The following is a 22,000-nucleotide window of genomic DNA, read 5'->3' on the forward strand; positions in this document are numbered from 1 at the left end:
CTGCATGAACATATGGTGAATTATGGCAGAGAGCAAACACAAATCTACTGTTTGGATCTTATCTGTGCATGTACCCTTTTCTCTTTAACTTTCAGGTCTACTTTCTCACAAGTGCTTTTAGATAGACAGAACAACAGATTGAAAGATAGAATGAGCAATAGAAAGACTGATAAATAGAAAAATAAAACGATTGACATAACAATAGACAACTAAAGACAGAATGACAAATTGATAGAATGATGGATAGGTCGATAGAACAAACAATAGATAGAAGGATGCATAGAATGATAGATACATAGAATGACAGAACAACTGATAGATAGAATGACAGACAAAACAAAAGACAGATATATAGACCTACAGATAGAATGATAGAACAATGGATAGCATGACAAATAGAATGACAAATAGAACAATAGAACAACTGATAGATATAACAACAGAAGAATGATAGACAGACAGACAAATAGAAAAATAGAATGACAGATAAAATGAAAGAAAGATAGAGTAGAATGAGAACAAATGATGGAAATATTGACAATGATAAAATGATAAATGATAGACAATGATAAAATGATAAATGACAGACAGACGGATAGAGACAGATACGATAGAACGATAGATAGATAGATAGATAGATCGATCGATAGATAGATAGAAAGATAGATAGTTTGAAAGAAAGTCTGACATAACCTAATATTATATCTAGCACCTTAATGTGTTGCAGAAGACAATAAACAAGACAAACTGTGAACAATTTTTACCTTGTAGTCGCATATTCAGGCCGGTAACCTGAGAGAGAGAGAGAGAGAGAGAGAAAGAGAGAGAGAGAATATGACAATACAGTTCTTCAGAGGCCCAGGGGAGGCTTTCGTTTATGCTCAGTAAAGCACATACAGCCAGCCATCTGTCTGGAACCGGACATCCATACACATGCACCTTTAGGACATTGTTACGTTTTGTAGAGAAATTCTACATTTCCACTGCAGTAGCAGCTGAAAAGTTTTAGCTACAGGTACCTGTTTAGCTATAAAAATATTTCATCAAAGTGCCAGAAAGCAGCAGGCAGACTACTGCCTACATCTTTAAAAAACTGACACGGTTGATTTTATGCCAGGGAACAGGGTTCCTGACAGCTTTGTTGATCCCACCCACACAGCGTTCACTCAATGGCCCTCTAACAGCAGAGTCTGCAGTGTTCACAACACAAGACTGAAATGCCCCGGGCTCCAAAACGTGATGAGCAGATTTATACATGACGAGGGATTTATAATCCTTCATACTATCAAAATTAATTAACATGAGGTTATTATAAGGTTGCATCACCCACATGAGCAGCGGTGTGTCATGAGCATCTTCCTGCTGGTTTCTACTGGCTAAGAGGATTAGGATCCAAATTTGTTATACAGTACTTTCATCATTAATTGTGTACTTTCAGTTTAAAAGTGTTGACCCTATGTTGGAAGGAAGGAAGACGTAAAGAAAGGCAAACAATACCATCACCAAGGGTCCTCTTCAGTAGATCGTGTTTTGCCTGGAGCTTAGTGATGAGATTGCTGCCCTCCAGATACTCACGGAACTTCTGTGAAGAGACACAATTGAGACAAGCATGAGAGCAAAAACATTTGACAACATTTGATCATTTAAGCACAGAACCAGAATGAACTTTTTAAATACATTAATTAATTAAATTAAAATGAAATGCAATGTACAAAAAAAAGAAACTGTATAGTATACACACACTACCGGGTAAAAGAATATCATTAAAAATAAAGATGATTTTTTTCTTTTGAGTCTCTTATGCTCACCCAGGCTGCATTTATTTAATCAAAATACAGTACAAACAGTAATATTGTGAAATATTATCACAATTTAAAATAACTTTTTTTTATTTGAATATATTTTAAAATGTAATTTCTTCCTGAATTTTCAGCAGTAATTACTTCAGTCTTCAGCGTCACATGATCCTTCAGAAATCATTCTAATATGCAGATTTGGTGCTCAAGAAACATTTCTCAGTATTATCAATGTTGAAAACAGTTTTAGCTGCTTAATATTTTTGTGGAAATCATGAAACACTACCATTCACAAGTTTAGAGCAATTCAATTTTTTTTAAGAATACTTTTATTATTCAGCAAGGACGCATTAAATTCATCAAAAGCGAGAATAAAGACATTTATAATGTTACAAAATATTTAGATTTCAAAGGAATGCTGTTCACTGAACTTTTTATTTATCCGCAAAAAAATGTATCATGGTTTTCACAAAAATATTAAGCAGCAATACCCGTTTTTATTGATATTTATAAGAACCATTATTCAAAATTGAGTACCAATAATAATTGAAAACCAGTTGCAATAATATTTGACAATATTACTGTTTTTACTGTATTTCTGACAAAATAAAAGCAGTCAAAATGAGCATGAGATTTCTTTCAAAAATATTTTAAAAAATCTTAAACTTCAAATGCGCAGTTTAAAGGTGAAACTTTATATCTTGCCTATGAAACTTATTGTTAAATTTTTATGAAACACAAATTGACCATAAAATAGAACTGCTCCGTCTCCTGTTGGTTGGCACGTCTCTTGGCGATGCTCGGCTTGCTGAGGTAGGTTTCTGACACAGTGGACTTGACCGATTCAGTGGAGCGGCTGTGATGGAAACATTCCGACACGTCATAGTCCTCGATGGTCACCATGTCCTGGATGGTAGTGAGAGTGGCCTCTGAAGTCTTCTTGATCTGAAATAGGAGAACATTTTTAGTAGGAAAGGGATGACACAGTAATACAATAGCAACTAAGAGTGCAGTATTACAGGGACAATCCAACTCAATTTCATTCCAGAATATTCCTGCAACATTTATTGCTAAGGATGTGCATCAGTACAAAAGTGATAACAGGAGCTATAAAAGCAATAGAAAAACACATTAAGCACCAAATAAGAGACACGGGGGGGAAAAAATCCTCTGACTGTCCCTGCTTGACATGTGCTCTGTGACTAATAGCAGGCCTTGAGCAAGACACCAGACCAAAGAAATCAATTTACAGCGAGATAACTCAAGGGAACATCATTCATTTCATGGCCTTGAGGATTCATTTCTGTAACTTTCCAGTGTCAGACATGCAACATTATAATACAACTACAAATGTCTGGAACTGTGTATACCAAGAGGGACAGACTGCAAAGCGAATTGCTGTAGCGGTAGTGTTGTCACGATACTGACATTTCCAACTCCGATACGATACCTTGAAAAATATCGAAATTAGATAAAAAAAATTCGATACCACAGGAAAAACTGCCATATATACCGCCATACAGATAATTTATCTAAATTTCAAAAACTCTTTGGCTATCTCACTAAAAAAAAACGACAAGTAAACAGTCGGTGATAACATTAGAACAAATAAACAAATTACAAACAATAGCACAATTGTCAAAACACCTCTCAAAATGCTTGCTACCGATGCGAAAAAACACCGAAAATCAAAACCGATCTGAATTTTTTATGACGGATGAAAGTTTCGGAGGCAGTATGTAAACGTGATTGACAACGTGAGGTTGTATTTATTTTTAACGAGCGAAAATTTCGGACTCAGTGTGCAAGGACCTTAACAGTAGTATTCAGGTACTACAGAAATGAAAATAATCAAATGTAAAATATCACTGGATAGTTTTCATTGTAAAATTTAAATCCAGATTAAGGCTTACAATTAAAGTTACAAAAGTTATTCAATCAAGAGCAGTGAGTGATTGTCTTTGTCTTTTGATTAACATGACAGACAGCAGCAGGTTTATTAGGCTGCTGTCACTTTAAGAGTCAACACACGGATCCAATATAGTTACACAATATGCGTTTTCTCTCAAATAATGCGTTCCAAAACTGATTGTATTTACCCGAATACTCGGCAAGACAGGCATTTTGACATAATTTTGTATGTATTTGACCGTTTAAGCACAATAATCCACAAAAAAGAAGTAAATTTGGTACTCGCGAGCTGTTTGAGAGGTGCCGTTATGAAAGCACCACTTGTATAGATCAGTAATGCAGGTGCTTTTGGTGTTAGAGCGGAATTACTAAAATGATGCGCAATATAAGAACTAATCAACCGAAGCGAATGAGTGAGTGACAGGAGGCGGGTGGGTGTGTGTCAAATTGTCAGTTCGCCGTCGGAGAGAAGATCGGTGTATCGATACTGCAGAAAATGAGTATTGGAACCGTTTGAAATATTTCAGTATCGATACATATCGAAATATCGATATTTTTGACAATACTGCTGTAGACTCTCTGTATAAAATAAACAATATAAAGCCACTTTTTGTAATGTTTGTTCAATGCTTTATCATCCTTCAGGGTATTCCTTAGCAAATACTGATATATATACAGTAATTAGCTCTGATTAATTTGTTTATTTAATCAGCATATCACGTAAATAAACCTAATTACAATATTTAATCAATTATCAGACATAACTAAAACAATAATATAACCACATAAAATAGTGAAAGGGAGATGCCAATGAGATAAAAAAAAAAATATGGGGAAAAGATGTTGAAAGCGGGTGCAATCGCTCAGTGGAAGCATTTGTTCACCTGCTGAAAGAATCTGCGCAGTATGGAAGAACAAATTTCTCTCACACTGACATGCTCTCTTTCTCTCACATACACAAGAGTATGGAAAGGAAGCATAGCCTTTTTTATTTGCACACATACTTTAATCTTCTTGCACAACACTATAAAACATGCATAGACAATAGCTATATTTCAATCAGCCTATTTTTATGCACATTTTGGGATACCGCACAAAGAAAACACTGGCTGGAAACACCAAGATGAGCATAAATTCTAAAAATCCACATAAAAAAAACATGCTCAAGTGAAGCGGATATTTTTTTCCATTCAATAAGATGACATGCACATAAACACATTTACCAAATAAATCCCTCAATGTGCCCCAAAAGAAGATGTGATTGGATAGCTGGACTAACCAGCAGAGCAATTTTATTGCACAATATCACAAATGTTAGTACGGTCATTCCCCAGTCATCAAAATTGTTGGGTATAATTACCTCCCAGAACTGTCTCACACGATCGCGTTCCCAAACACCAGGCATCCGCCTCTGAATGCAAGATAACGACAGCATTGCGTTTTGTCTGCACACTCTATTATAATGTATGAAAAAAGAACCACAGTGGCTTCCCAAACTACAGCAACTTCCATTTTTATTTCCCAGGAAGTGATGATTTTGTTCAATTGAACATGGGATGGAAACGATGCTTTATTTGCACATTTTTTATGTGGTATTCCAATTTCGAACACATTTGCAACTATGAATGTCATACAACCACAGTGAGTATCACAACCAGACGGTATCATGCGACATAAAACCATGGTAGTTTCATCACACAGTGAGCTCATATCTCATTGTCCCATTCAGTCTGAATCATTCCTCAAATCAATGGAGTATGACATACAAGTCAACAGAAAACAACAGTCACACCTAGATCCAGGTCACTGTTCAACCTGATGTGGGACCTTGAGAATCATCAGTTTTATGCCATTAATCTGTCTGTGCTTTTGTTTTGTTGGGAGCCTTTATGAATGATATGCCACACCTGTCTTGTAGGATGTTGTTTACTGGGAAAGTGAACCTCAGTTCTGCCTTAAAGGCAGACAGGTTACACAGAGGTAAATTGAGTGAGGCGGAAGGGAAGAGCTTAGTTTCAAGGACATGAAAGCAGTCAAAATGAAATGACATGGAAAATAAGAGGGATTTTTTTTTTAAGAAGTATCTTTAAAGTCACCATGACTTGGATATATGTCACAACAGGGAAGAAAAGACTATCGCAACTTTAGTTTCATGCCGACTTTAATACTGCTTGAAAAGCCTGGGCCCTTCAGCTTTTTTAAACCTAAGGTGGTTAAAGACATGAATGCTTAAGATAAACTATACTTCAGCTGATTAAAAAAAAACTCAGCTAAGCCCTACTTTCAAAGTGTGTAGTTCGAAATACTATGTAGTGTGAATTACTTATGAAATAATACAAATATTAAAAAAATGTCAGAAAGTAGTATAAGAAAGATGAAAAATAGGGAAAAGAGGCCAAAAGCTTGTCAATCCCTCAGTGGAAGCAATGTATCATTTGTAAAAAACAGGTTTCACTCACAAATTTTAGAAAAGTCAGTATTATTTTTACATTATAAGATGCTATTCAATAGTTAGAAATTACATTACGTATGTACATACGTTATTAAATCATACAGGAAATTATATGGAGAATTTCAGTGGCAAGAGGGATCGGAAAAGTTACCCAAACCAAATTCGAACCTAATCGCCTGTATACCGCTAACCTGTCAGAGTATGCATACTACCTAGGTCACATCTCACGATTTTGATTCATTGATATATCTTTGCAAATACATTGGAATGTGCTTGAATCTGATATACATACATGTAATTAAATATAGGTATCTTCTAAGTTACAAAAACATTGTTTGGAAATGCCAATTTGCTGATCAATTCCATTATCATTAGTATTTCTGACCATGTGATCGGTAAGCTTGGCGAACAACCTACTAGGGGTAATAAGATGGCACTGAACAAAGATGATATTTTGGCAAAAATCTGTAGCACTCTGGTAATCAGCATTAGCACTAGCAGAAGGGCCCGATAATCAGTACAAAGGCAGTAAAGAGGGCCGCAATCACACGATCAGTGCTTCACGCAGCAGCAGGAGAACAGCACAGATCTCCCAGCGTTTGATGTGCCTCCCAAGAGGTTTATCTCCAGCAAAACAAATAGACACTTCCTACGGAGAACTGTGCGGTGCCTTAATGGGGTTTTAGTGTTTGATGTGAACAGAATATCCATCGGAGAAGGAAAGAAGGCGGGAGAAAAAGATAAGGCTAGTGGGACAGAAAGTCAAGAGACAACACTGTCAATTCTCATCTGAGAACTCCAATCTCACCCTAATCTCTACAGCAAACACCATTTACATTATTCAATCATGAGCTTGAGAAGAAGAATGAAAAAAAAAGAAGAGCTGACAGCTGGATAATTGCTGAATAAAAACGAAAGGATGAAGCAGGAAGCTCTAACTGACAGACGTATTCTTCCTTTGTGTCCGATAAAGGTGTGTTTGAGGATGAGGCAAAGCGGAGTGGTTTACAACAGTTCCACAATAATGCAAGTATTCATCGGGTCATTTCTTATATCTTCTAATGCTGTGAAGGTTCTAGGAAACAGCTGCACAAAAACATAACACTATATCCAGTATCCTGTGATGTTCCTCACAGACCTTGTGTCGGATGTCAAAAATATGCTTTAAGCCATCTGAAGAAACCAGGAAGTTCCCTGACCTCACATCCTGGTCTGTGCTTCCGCTTCCTTTCAGCCTGGTGACTCCAACACTTGTCATTTAGCGCAAGTTGTAATGTAAATTATGTAATGTAAACATAATTTATCTCAGCTTTTGCATACTTAAATCTGCATATTTGTGATATTTACCCCAAGGCGTTATTTACCTTTATAAAGGCCAGTTTATTTTTAACCTTCGTCATCTTTCATGTCAAATTCTTACATTTGATCAATAAATTAGATTATAATAATCTATTGGGCAGTTAACAATTAAATAATTTACACCGCAAAATTACAACTGCAATAAATAAAGTTATGAGATTAATGTTTTAAATACCTTTTTGAATATACAAATAAGAATTCACTCAACCGATTTGTTCAAAACGCTAAATTATTCAGTAAAATAACAGCTGAGTGTTGCTTTGAATGCACAATAGTTCTGCTGTGATCTGTGTTTGGAAGTATTTTCGTTGGTGAAATAGAACAAGAATAGTCAATATTGTGTCTAAAATGTAAGTAACTACTTGTTTATTGAACAATAAAATCAATGTAACATTTGTAATCATGAAAATATTCTGCAAAACAGCTCCCTTGGTCGTGTTGTGCTACTTAACTACAGTTAAACCCATAGACTGTAAAAAATATGGACAAAGCGTCTGTGACGTCACCCATAGACTTTCTGAAGAACGGGTTTGAAGCCGTTTATGGGGGGTATGGGCGGCACCATCTTGGAAAATCTTGGGAAATCCTAACCCCGCCCACCTTCTGACGCAGCGCGCATCACTCAGCTCGCTCTGCTACTCCGGTTATCTCTGTGTATATTTTAGGCAACGAAATATGTTATAAAACACCATACTAACTCTTTTCGTTTTCATTTAAAGAAATCTTAAACATTATAGCCACACAAATGTGGTTCAGGCAATGCGTATTGATTATATTCACTGCACATAACGTTTGCCTATTTATAAAAAAACAAAATATAAAACACAAACCTGCCTCTTTTCGTTTTAAATATAATATAAAAATAGTAAACATTTTAATATGGTCCAGGCAATATGTGCATTTGTACTAAACAACAGATGTTGCAGTAAACAACATTACAGATCATATTCGTTGTATTAAAATTTAAAATGACAAAACTCAACCCAGTCTCTTTTTGTTAAATTTCAGTTTTATCAATATTAGCCATTATAAAAGTAAAAGGTAAAATTACAAGAAGCTATACAAATAAAGCAAACAATTCAGTCAAACATACAAAGTCAGCGCTCTAGTCTAACCATACAACGGTAAAGTTAAATAGCTTATAAAGTTATGAAACTTCCCCTCAGCCAAAACGATTGGCCAGGGAACAAATTATAGATTCACGAAACCAAAAATCACCCGTTAGATATACACAAGAGGAATTATATCTCATGTTTAACCACTACAGAGACGCCAGAGACAGCGGCAAACCTCAGAACGACTAGCCGAGGAAAGGCTGTTCCAGGCGGGGTACATGAACGCCGAGCGCCCGGTCATCGTGGGATCTCACAACTGGATATAATTTTCATAAATCTTTATAAATAAACCACAGATTTGAGCTTTAAACAACTACATTCTCGCCTGAAAAACTCTTAAAACTACATTTCATGATACAGAAACAGTAGTATTATATGTCAACTGTATTAAAAAATGGCGCTTCTTATGTTGTCATTCTCCGTGGCGCTGCCTTGTCAGCTGTCAATCAAGCTGTCAATCAAAGTTAACCACGCCCTTATTGTCATACATTTTATATCTAAATACGATCTAAACTAACGAGTTCGAAAAAAATTCACAGCCCTCATGGTTGTCAGGCACTCGGAACCTATCGAAAAATACAATAAAAGTCCATGGGACCAACCTGTAAAAACATGAATTTATGCTGTGAAAACGGACATTTTAACATGGGGGCTATGGACATTTGCTCCCTTTTGGGACCTCGCCCTAGCGGATTTTCGATGTATTGCAGTTTTTCGCACTTCCGGGTAGGCTTCATTTTTTAGATCAGAATGTTGCCGCTTGGGTTAAACCTCAAAGTGTCTGAATAATTTTTAGTCCCAAAATTGTATAAATTTCACTGGTAGTCCACTGTATGAAGAATTTTTGGGTATAATATGTAAGGAATAATTGACGACAGGCCGTTGAATTATTAGAAAAATAATGCACACCCGAGGTGGTAATGCGGTCACGACGCGAAGCGGAGTGGCCGTTACACCTCGGTGTGCATTATTTTTCTAATAATTCAACGGCCTGAAGTCAATTATTCCGCTTATACTACAGTTACCACACCTCGAAACATTGTTCAGATTATGTATTTCAAGACGTTTGTAAAGTTTTTGTCATTAAAACGCTCTTGTATGTAGGACTAATTTCTTACGCATCTAATCCAATGCCTCCGTTGCTAATTCCAAAACGTCATTTTAGAGTTAGTAACGGAGGTTTGAGCCGCTGATAGCAGACTAATGCTGGGACACACGACTAGCTGACACACTCTCTGACTGTTTTCATCGCAGCATATTTTAAACACCGACTTTGATCACAGACTGAACGCGCTGAACACGCGTTTGGGCATGATCAGTCATAAGTATCAAATTACATTCATAACCGGCCTTAAAGTGTGTCCCCGGCTTTATGCAGTTATTAATGCAGTTATTAGAGAGAGATGTTGCAATAATGAGACAGAAAAGCATGTGCGTCGTCAATATTATTATTTATTTATTAATTTAGTTCGTTTTAATTAATTCGTTCATTCTTTTTTTTTCATTGACAGACAGTAGACTAGCCAAATAAATGAAACACAAAGCTATTAACAAGTGGGCCTATCAATACTTATTTATTTGTTATTATCTGCAATAAAAATCCGTACTGCAGGACTATCCATTTATTTAGCCTATATTCAGTTTAATTTTCTATTGATTATAATATAGATAGGACTATATACTTTATCTATTAAAATTAAACTGCATGTTTCTATTGATTGTGAAGCTAGACATTGAAAATTGCAGATCAAGCGCATGGGGCTAAATGCTTTTTCTTGTTATGAATTGTATCCTATTTTCCGTTATTACAGTTAACTACGCGAAGTGATATGGAACTGTAACGCGGTCAAGACCTGCCTGGAACTACTTTAGCCGTGCGTTTCCCTGAAAATAATGCACACCTTAGAACGTTCGTCAACCAATCAGATTCAAGCATTCAACGGCCCTGTAGTATAAGCCAGTTTACTTTATTTTGCTATCCTCACTTACATAAATGAACTATAGTGCCCTGCACCCACTAGTAAAAAAAATATAAAAAATTATATCTGGAGTCTGAATTTTTTTTGGTTTGACTGTATAATATGTTTACACAATGAAACTAAACAGAACTTAACATAACCCTGACAATAAGATGCAAAATTTGGATTTTCCCTCTTTGAAATGTTTCATGATTCTTTTATTTTATACAGAGACTGATATTTATACAACAACCTGCAACATTTCAGTTAGCTGGGCATTTTTCCAGGACAACACTGACAGTGGCCTGAGCAATCGTTCTTCACAGCAAATGATTTATCAGCTCTTTGTGGGGAAAGTCCACAAAGGACTGTAGTAACTGCCTGGAGCAACAATATTCATACAGAACTGACCAATTCCAAAGCTGCGTTGAATATTGCAGATAGATCTGCCTAACTTACATAGGTTATGTCAAATTTGTGCAGGAACAACAATATACATAATCTTTATCACATTTACATACTACTACGATTTTGTCTGTTAAAACTGAGAAAAAGATTAATGGTAGAGAAATAACAGAAATTAGATAAGAGAAGAAGAGGGCAGATGTAAGACAGTCGTTTATCTAAGATGGACATGATAAAGCCAAGAAACAAAGCAAGACTCCTCCATCTTCCTGACCGAGTGTTTTTTTTTTTTTTTTTTCGGCAGCATTTAACTTACAAACTGATTAAATTGCTGCAGCCTCGGAGGAGAGATAAAATGTGAAAAAGACAGACACAGTCTGAAGGAAGAAAAGCAAGATGGTGTCACTGAGAGAAGCTTCTCTGTGCGTCACGCAGGTTATCTGGAGGACAGTGAAAACTCTGCAGGGAGGAAAAACACCATTTCTTGTAAGTCCTCCCAAAGCCTCTTTTACGATCAGCTTCTGCCAACTCAATTAAGCAAACACACTGCAAAGCTGTCTCGCTCTAATGCAACAGGACGATATGGTTTGTGTGCTCCTGGACTAGGCTAACTTATTAAACAAGATTTTCAAATTCAATTATGCAATTTAAATGAACAAAACCATTTAAGACCATGGTGATCATCTGATGCAATTGTTATTTAGCAGATGCTTTATAACCCAAAGTGAACTGCACGCTAATTTCTGGGAAAGGTGACGCATGTATGATTTTATTTTGCTTAAATACATTCTCTTAATCCAGTTTATTGTTCACTGGCTACTATTAGTATGCCATTCATGGCCAGAGGGTGTTTAGCTGGTGTGGGATCATGACTGGTGCGTTGCATGGGAATAGAAATTCAGCTTTGGTTACAGAAGTGCAAGCCGATATTCGCTGCATTTTGACATTCAAAGATTAAACAGTTAATGAACACGTCAAAGAGAACGGGGTGTTGTAATGCAATGCGCTACAATGGACGCAATACCATACATTATCATCATGCACCAGTTCAGAAAGACAAATGTACCAGTTAACTTTATAATGTTCAAGTCAAAAAAATGTGCCCTGTGCAGATACGTTGGATGGGTTTATTATAAGCAAGAAGCTCGCCTTTGCTCTAGACAGTGTTCGCCTACTCAATTGCAAACTCATGACGCATTGCAACACAGCTAAAAGCATTCCTAATATGTAAGTTTATGGAAAGTAGCCTACTTTTAACTGTTGAGACATGTCTTCACAAGCACCCGTAAGAGCTGTGATGTCTGAATTGGGGGAGGGGGACGTGTGACACGCAAAATATTCTATATTTTTGTAATTCCGCAAGGTGCCACTAGTGTCGCAGAAATGTAATACTTAACCTTTAAGAGCTCAAGCACACAAAAAATTACAGCATAGGTAGGACCCTATGAATTTTTATGACATAGGGCCCTATATAGATAAGAGGGACTCGGTTAAAACCGGTTGCAAATGTCATTTTGAAATATTTTACATTTCTGCCAGCACTTAGGTGACCTTACCTCTTCGTTCTCAATCTTTAGGGTGGCCAGGCGGGACTGCAGCTGCTGGAACCTCAGGAGGAGTTCTGCCTGCACAGGAGGCTGGGCCGTGATCTGACACACCTGAAAACAAAAACAAAGACTTCCAGTTACAAGAAATCAACATGACAACTGCCATTAGAGAACCTGCTCTTATAAAACATAGCTCCCTAAAGGAAGAATCTCACATTCAAACAAATAACCAACACCTGGCACAAGCATTATAACTGCCTCTTATGAAGCAAAACCCCAGTTGCTTTCATTGACCGAGAGAGTACAGGCATGACCACAAAACAACAGGTTATAAACCATGCGCAGACATGATATCAGTGACAAAATGGCCAATTAGTGAGAATAAATCCAATAAACACTCTCTAAAAAAGGCTTGAGGGTGAGAAATGCAATATGATTTGCTCTCAGCGCTCTGCGTAAACACCACGCTGCCAGCTGAGACTCAATAAAAGAAGGATATGAAGCAATCCTGACCGCATATAATTCAGAATTTCATTAAGATGCTTTTCTCTATTCTGTATCCTGTATGATCTCATACGCTTCACCACTGCCAGAGACAAGATTAACGTGAGGTTAATGGATGGGAGCTGCCGATGGGAGCTGCATGTTAAGATGAAACGTAACGTCTGCTTACAGGTTATTTGGAAGGCGAAGGGTGTTGGGTCAGTGCTACTATAGTACATATTAGTACTACATGTAGTACATATTCATGTCTTTATCACATATACACTAGAATTCAAAAGTTTGGGGTCAGTAAGATTTTTTTTTTTAAAATAAGGATTCATTCAAATAATTAAAAAGTGACAGTAAATGCATTATAATGTTACAAAAGAGTTCTGTTTCAAATAAATGCTGTTCTTTTTACCTTTATATTCATCAAAAAATCCTGGATAGCACAACTGTTTTCAACACTGATAATAAGAAATGTTTCTTGAGCATCAAATCAGAATATTACAATGATTTCTGCAGGATCATGTGACACTGAAGTCTGGAGTAATGATGCTGAAAATTCAGCTCTGTCATCACAAGAATAAATTACATTTTAAAATATATGAAAATAGAAAACAGTTATAATACTTTATAATAGTACTGTATTTACTGTATTTTTGCTCTAATAAATGCAGCCATAATAAGTAGAAGAAAAATATTTCACAAATATTTTAAAAAAATTATCCACTCCGAACTTGGTAGTGTGTGTCTTAAAAAAATTATTAAATTTAGAAATGTTAAAGATGAAATGTATGTTATTGTTATTTTATCACAATATTACATTTAAAGTGAACAGAGGGGTGAATTTGATATAATTTCACTATTTTGGGTTGAGAGGTGCTATTGTCCCAGGGTACAATAACTTAAAAAAAAAACAAAACAAAAAAACACCTTTCTTTCAACTTTTCATTCTTCTATAATACTATCATCCTCTAGTTAACAATTAGCAATGGATTTAAAGAAGTTATTTCCATTTAGTTAATGTTCTTGCTTTTCTGTGAATAATCAGTTTATAATTATTAATTATCATCCACCTTATTTGTCAACATGGAAGTATGCGATTTTCTGTAAATGTGCAAGACTTCCCATTCATTATCCATCATAGGTAAATAAAGTGCAGTAAAGGGTAAAGCTACTTGCGCTACAAACCAGTGTGTTTATAATTACGATAATATCTAAAAATAATTTGATGATAAATAGTAGTTTACAATTTAAGGAGCATTATGGTCTGTTTTTGTACAGCTAAAATAACTGGAAGAGGATGGCAGCGGAAGCCAGATACAAAATACAAAATATGTATTAAAAAAGATACATAATACTACAACATAACAGACTGTTAAGAAAATAAACCCATATAACCTCATCTCAGTTTACATGGTGTTAAGATGTAACTTAAACAAACAGTGGGTGTCAGTGTGGTTGCTACTGTGTGTGTGTACATATGTACGTGGGTGTGTGGGTAAGGATTTGTTTAAATCTGACCTCATCTCCCATATGTGGTTGGAACTCAAATTTGACGGGTGGGCAGAACGCGGTAGGGTACATTTCCATGAAACGCTGGCGGTCACTACGGGGATCCAGACTGTCCACTGCGTTCTCAATGATGTCCAGGCCCTCGTGACGAGACGTCTCCAGGTTATATTCAGCCGAAAGGTAGGTCCGCAAAGCTCGGTTCAGAGAGGCATGATATCCCAGATCGCAACACTATACAGGAAGAAAGAGAGGAGAGAAATGTTACCTATTAAAGACTTAGGGTTGTTATCGTTAACTAAAACTAAACTAAAACCATTTCCGTTACTTGTAATAAAATAAATGTTAATTGAAAAAAATAAACTTAAGCTTTTTTCTCAGTTAGTTGTCAAGGCAAAAATTCCAATTTTTGTTTAGTTTAAGCTGAAGTACTAAAGTAACTAAAACTAAGTAAACCTATAAAGTCAGACTCATTTATTTAAAAAAAGATACACAACAAAATTACTGAAACAATAACTTGAACTGAAACAAATTAAAATGTAATTGGAAAATATAAATATAAAACCTAACTAAAAAAAATTGTATATTAATGATACTAAAATAACACTGTAAAGATGATTAAATGGAAAATGTTTCTTACTTCCTGAAAAAGTGAGAAAGATATTAGCAAAAACAATTATACGCATTATTTGTGTAGTTTATGTTCTATCTATTATGTAATCATTTTCATGCTGATGGGTAATGAATTTTAGCTGTGCAAACCTATCAAGTCATAAATTTGGTAAATAAGTAGCAATTTGTCATCAACAGTACACAAAATCTATTATGATTCAAGTCATGATTTTTCAAATGTGAAACAGGATTTGAAAGCTGCATAAGCAATCCTTTAACTGACACTTTTACTGTAAAGTGTAGTCAAATTTTGAATGACCGTCCCTGTGAACTGCAAGTGACATCTCTTGAATTGCATCAAACCTACAACCTCCTGGTTACCAGCCAAGATTTGTAACCACTAGGCCTTGTTAAGCAAATGTCAGGTCTGACTCAAAGCTAATATCTGAGATTCCAAACACATTAACAAGAAGGGCCCAGCATGACGTACCGGTCTATCAGTAACTGTGGCTTATTGACCTAATACATACTGACTGTGCTCTGGTGTGCTGTCTTTATAAGGCCTTGGACTCTGAGGAGAGTTGTAAACAAGCCCAGTAGCCTGGTTGTTTCCTGGCAGGAATTTCCATAATTTAATTTTGACTGATACGGGAGTCATGGGAAACTGAGATGTCCTGGATAATAAAATATGGGGGAGAACTGGGCCATCCTTGGGGAGGTTATTTAAGTTCTGACTGTCCCTGGAAGATCTGCCATATCTCGCACCAAAAAAAAAAAAAAAAAAAAAACACCTTCAGAGTTCATTTTATTTAATTATCATGATGGCAAGCTCTGCTTGTCGGCCTGCTGATTGTTTTAAGAGTTTTGATGCCCCTTTTTCATTGAAATGGTGCAGGTTCATGTGCCAGAGCTCAACTTGAGAGCCACATGATGGCACAGCTATTTTTATGAACTTGCTTTTTTCCGAAATGCGAAAAAAAATAATAAAAAATAATAATAAAATGTAAAAGCTTATAAAATAAAAGTTTTTGCATTGTGACTGGTTTAGTATATCAATAGGCCCCATAATGGAAAGTCCATGTTCGATAGCATTATGCATGTCTTTAATACAAGACAAGGTCAAGTTCTTGATCCTTTAAAGAAATGTCTGAAAAACTGACTGCGCATGCATACAGTATCACCCAAACATTCTGTCTCTTGCCAGCCCTCTGCAGACAGTTTTTGTTTCATAGATGAACATAATATTGCTGGATGCTCAGTTTATAAATAAATGATGCTGACTGGATTTGACAATGATTCAAGGCCACGGCTACAAAATAGTAAAGGAGCAGTGCTGAGTAGGGTGAAGTGTGAAAACGTACATTATAACAGTAGTTGGCCTAAAAAAGACTCAGGCTGCCTGATTCACAGAAAAGTGGGTTTTAGGGCCAGGTGCCGCCATTTCTCCATTCATGCTTAAATTGTTTTGCCATATTAAGAGGCTGAGGCACCTACAGGACCTTAATATGAAAGTAGGACAACAGCCACCTCATATAAACAAGAGGGTACAATAGTCCACATTTAAAAGAAAATGTCCATGATGGTATGTCCATGATGGTACCAAGTTGGTATGATTCTTTAGGGTCTTCATGTAAAGTTTGTAACATACTTTGGTTAAAATTCCTAAATGGTTGTGTAAAACAACACCCTTTTTACCTCCTCAAAAACAGCTCTGTTCACAGCGACCCGTTTCGGTGCATGTCTCTTTAAATGATAAAGAGCAACTGCTCACCCCACCTCTCTCTTCCATGTGGGGTGTCGACACAAGACATAAAGTTCTGCCTTGGCGGACAGTATACAAATGGCTGAGGGCGGAAACATGCTAATATGGGACAGTGTCAGTGGTCGTGGGCGGAGCATGTTCAAACGGCTTGATTATTGACTTTTTGAGGATAAAAAAAAAAAGTGAATGGATTTTTTTCCATTGTATGGTGGTTGTGTCCAGACACTGCAAAGACACATTTATATGCAAACACCATATAAAAGTGAATTTTGCATCTGATGACCCTTTTAAATAAAGTAATTATGTGAATTGAATAAGAAATCACTAGGTCACTAATCAAATAAGCAAACATGTGACATTGATATGAACTCCTTTGTAAAGAATGTCAGAATCTATTGAAGCTCTACGGACCACCCGAAGTCATGCTGGAGAAAATAATCATCAGGTGTTACATAAAAAAAAAAATGGACCAACCGTATATCATGAACTTCTAAAATTCATGTAAATGTTCCAATCAAAAGGAATAAAGAATTTTGTATTAAACTAGAAATAAAAATGCAACTGGTCTCATACTTTTGGAAAAGGCCTCTGGTTTCTCCACCCACACGTTTAAACCACCATTATTTTCTTTGCTTATTCTTATTATACAGTATGGGTGTCCAAACCTGCTCCTTGAGGACCACTGTCCTGCAGAGTTTAGCTCAAACTTGCCTCAACACATCCGCCCGGAAGTTTTTAGCATGCCTGTAAGTCCATGATTAGATGTTTGGGTGTGTTTAATTGGGGTTGGAGCTAAACTGCAGGACAGTGGCCCTCCAGGAGCAGGCTCGGACACCCTTTGCTCTAGAAGGATTGTTTTTTATCTCACACTGAGCACTTGTGTGCCTCATTTTACAGAGACATTGTGTTAAACCCCTCATTCTACAATCAGGCCTTCATAAAACATCTTCAAATAACAGGTCTGTGTGGTAGTTTGAAGATATGAAAATGAATGCAATTTAACCACAATGTATTTTCTCATATCTCATTCCTGTCAGACACGCCCGCATTTGAAGTCTCAAGAGCTTAAATTTGAATGCAACGTTGACAGAACTCTCGCTGAGGAATCTATGCATTTCCTCAGATCAAAGCAGGTGTAGACAAAGATACATATTCAACCAAGAAACCGGTGAAAACAGCAGCAGTCTTTGTCATATTTAGCCATCCCAGCAGACCTGAGGTCAGTTTGAAACTCTATTTATAACTGTCCTACTTGTCTCACAAACTTTCTTCATCTGTGAAAGAATCCCTGCACCTCCTTTTCTTTCCCCAGTACTTACGTCTATTAAATCAGACAAGTCGTGAATGTAATACTTGAAGATTGAAGCATTAGTGGCTTCGAGCGTCAGCAGGTATTCGTTCCGAGCTTTGATCGACTTCAGCTTGTTCTCCGAGTACTTGGCTTGCCTCTGATGAGAGAGAGAGAGTAGAAACGAAACAGACAGAATTTGAGAAAACAGGTTGAAATATAAAAAACATGCAAGTGAGCTTTTATCTCTGCATGCAGTTTGTTCCTTGAAGATTTCTTAAATCAGATAACTCAATAACAGAGACACATAAGCTTAGAGACTGCAAAAAAATCATCATACAGATTATACAGACATTTGTGGAATAACAGGGAACATCTACATTGAAGTATTGTGAAGTATAAAGTATTGCTCATTTCCTGTATCAGTAAGGATACTGCGAACATTCAGACCCACTTAGTCGTCTAACTCAACTGACTGACCAACAGACAGTGACTCATGCTAACTTTCATATTTTAACCTTCCCACAATGTCTCATTCCATGAAGCATCAATGGAAAAAACAATCCCACAGCTGTTAAATCATTTGTCACAGGCTTTAACAGAAAACAGATATAATAAGAGCATAAAACTGTGCTATTCCTGTTAAAACAGGGTCAGGCATGGCTTCTATCAAAAACATGACTGATGCATCAACTTCACAATAATAATAATAATAATAATAATAATAAATAAACTTTATTTTTATTGTATTTCAATTGTGTCTTTCTTTTGTGTATGAGGAAGCGCATAACAAATACTACTAATAATAGCAAATTAAATTAAATCTGGGTCATATTTCCCACTAATTTGCAGTACAAATATTATTTGTTAAAAACTGTATTTTACAAAATATGCAAAATATACGTTATAATTTTAAATCACAAAATTAGCTTTTTATTTCAATAATAAAATATTAGGGCTGGGAAAAGATTAATCGCATCCAAAATAAAAGTTTGTGTCTACATGATATATGTGTGTGTACTGTGTATAATTATTTTGTATATATAAATACAAACACATATGCATGTATATATTTAAGAAATATTTGCATGTATATACTGTATATATTTATATATAATTTATATTATATATAAATTTAAATATTTTATATATAAATAACAAATATTTCTTAAATATATACATGCAAGTGTGTATTTATATATATACAAAATAATTATACATAGTACACACACATATATCATGTAGACACAAACTTTTATTTTGGATGCGATTAATCGTGATTAATCTTTTCCCAGCCCTATAAAATATTATGTCTACTTAAAATATTGTTTTCTATTTCTGTGAAATATGATGCAGACAATTCTTGACAAGTTTTACCATTCACAGTTTCATTGGATGGTTAATCATGGTCCTGGTTATGAACTACTAAAGAACATTTCTTATGTACCTTCTCCTTCATCTTCTCAATCTTCTTCACAGAGCTCCGCCTCTGGTGTCTTTCTTCTAGTCGAATGTGAAAGACGGGATCTACAACACGTCCGATCTGCTTTTCCTCCTGCTTCTCAGCGTCTTTCAGTTTACTCTCAGCACTGATGCTCTCCGTGTGATACATATGGTAGGTTTTCATCACCTGCGGGACCAGAGGTCAGAGGTCAAATTTCAACAACAGCCAGCTGAGCTCTAGAGAGGTGCAGCAGCTGCTCAATCTGAGCCAAAACACTTTCATCATCATACTTAACTCAAATCAATTCTGTTGTCCTTCAAAGAAACAGCATTTTATATTCCTTTGTATGTATGTAAAAGCTAAAAAAGCACCAATCGACGTTTTAAAATAACATAAATGCATAATTTTCTCCTTCATATACCTTCATTTGCTTTCAAACTACATGCTTTCAAAGAGGAACCAAAATAAATTCTCATGGAAATTCTAGAAATTCTCTCTTTTTTTCTTTTTTTTTTTACCATACTCAACTTCTTTCATCAAACCCGGAGCCTTTTTAGAAGAAACGCATATTATTGAGTACTAAACTCCCGTGAAGAAATCCAATTACTAAGAAGTGAATGTGCGACATAATGGTAAATGTTGCTTCAGATGGCATGAGTCATTGTTTTGTTTAGGTGGCTATTAGTCATATATTCAGATGAATTTTATAACAAGCATTAGGATGTGACTCAGAGCTTATGAGCCTGTACTAACAAACTAATTATGCCCACAATGTCAAACTCTTCACAAAGAGCGAGTGCTTAATCGACACTAAAAGCTTTTTCACGTTGTAATTGATGTAGCATTGGCATGGCATGACTGAACACCGCATGCAGCTGATATTCCAGACCCTCCTTTCCTATAAATGTATAAAAAGATGTCAGTTTCTAAGAAAGTAAACGGTGTAAAAGAATTAATGACTGGAATAACTTTTCACATGTGAGAATGTGTTTGTTTGCGTTTTTATAGTTTGGTAACTTTTTAATGTCGTATTATTTGACACCTTTGTCTTGTTGTATTGTTAGTTTAGCAAAATAATCTGCTGAAATCTATTGCAGATATAGATATTCATACATGCGTCTTACTGCAGACGCACAGAGAACTTGCTCTCAAGTGTTCACGGACCCGTGTTTTGACCGTACCAATATGGCGGACGGCTTACGTATAGCAAAAGCCACTAGAAGGCAACCTTTAGCCAAAAAAGCGCTAATACTAAGGCTAATGCTAACGCTGCAGCTGTGGCGGTACGCAGGGAAGGAGACCAGAGGCTGTTTTTTTTGTGAATGGATGTCAATGAAGAAGAGGCTTTACTACACTGAATATCAATTGTTCCTAGGGTATTGCCAAGTCAAACAAACCCAGCCATAAGTCTCTATGGCCACGTACACACTGCAGCTAAATTCAGTTGTAAGTTCACCTTTTAGTGCTTAATCATGTTCTGTACACACAAAGTTCAGTCATTTAGGAGTGACAACTGCATTCTACAACCGAATTAACTCTCGAAAAATGCAGGTTGTGACGACTTAATTTACATAAATTCTATGCAGTGAACTGAACTGAACAACTAGTTGTTAATGACGTATTTTAACGGAAATGTTTCTCCCTTCTTTATGTGCAGTGCAAGAAAACACAGGGAAAGCTGTATAAGCCTTGACTCATTCGTGTTGCCAGATCTTGCTAAAAAAAAAAGCCCACAAAATAAACTGAAATAAATCCAAATGCTTTATGCTGAAAAAAAAAAGACCAAAAATATCACTATATGCAACAGCTCACTTTAATTTTTTCGGGAGCGAGTTGTGTTCCGTACACACGGAAAGATAATACTAAAAACTATAATTAAACAACTTAAAAAGAATTTATGGTAATTGAAATAAATAATAAATAAAATCAATAAAAAACTATTTAAATATAAATTATACTAAATTAACACTGGATATGGCTCGTGTCCATCATTCAATATAAATGCAATAGATTTCTGACCCTTGTTTTATTGCCTGCCAGGCAAAAATTGTTAGTGCAACTGTTTAGAAAGTGGTGGAGGGCGAGTAGCACAAATGGTGGAGGACGATATACTCTCCAAACTTTAATCCTTAAGTGTAAGGGGTTTGTTTTATTTGCAAATCCTAAATATGAGCATTAGCTTGAACTGCTAACAAGAAAAACATTAAAAAAAATATATATCACAGCTGCTGTTCTCTCATGTTTTTCTGTCAGTCTTGTTAGCAATATATGTTAACGCTTATTTAGGTGGCAAGTTTCTAAGTATGATTGTAATGTTTTTGTGCCTTGTGCTCTGTAAGCCTCTTGCAAAGCC

The 22,000-nt window shown here is 36.0% G+C and overlaps 1 protein-coding gene across 2 annotated transcripts in view; it reads right to left on the reverse strand.

Annotated features, from left to right (window-relative positions):
* Positions 1-22,000, reverse strand: part of srgap1a (SLIT-ROBO Rho GTPase activating protein 1a) — a 111,214-nt gene that overhangs the window by 31,792 nt on the left and 57,422 nt on the right. For both annotated transcript variants that reach the window (XM_084124404.1, XM_084124403.1), the window contains exons 5-11: positions 19,651-19,833; positions 18,235-18,363; positions 14,554-14,775; positions 12,553-12,654; positions 2,544-2,741; positions 1,498-1,582; positions 765-792 (exon numbers count right to left, since the gene is read on the reverse strand). In XM_084124404.1, coding sequence (XP_083980530.1) covers positions 765-792; positions 1,498-1,582; positions 2,544-2,741; positions 12,553-12,654; positions 14,554-14,775; positions 18,235-18,363; positions 19,651-19,833 — 947 coding nt within the window. The remainder of the gene's footprint in view (positions 1-764; positions 793-1,497; positions 1,583-2,543; positions 2,742-12,552; positions 12,655-14,553; positions 14,776-18,234; positions 18,364-19,650; positions 19,834-22,000) is intronic.

This window comes from Abramis brama, assembly GCF_963993115.1.
Source record: "Abramis brama genome assembly, chromosome: 9".
In the NCBI taxonomy this organism is placed as follows: domain Eukaryota; kingdom Metazoa; phylum Chordata; class Actinopteri; order Cypriniformes; family Leuciscidae; genus Abramis; species Abramis brama.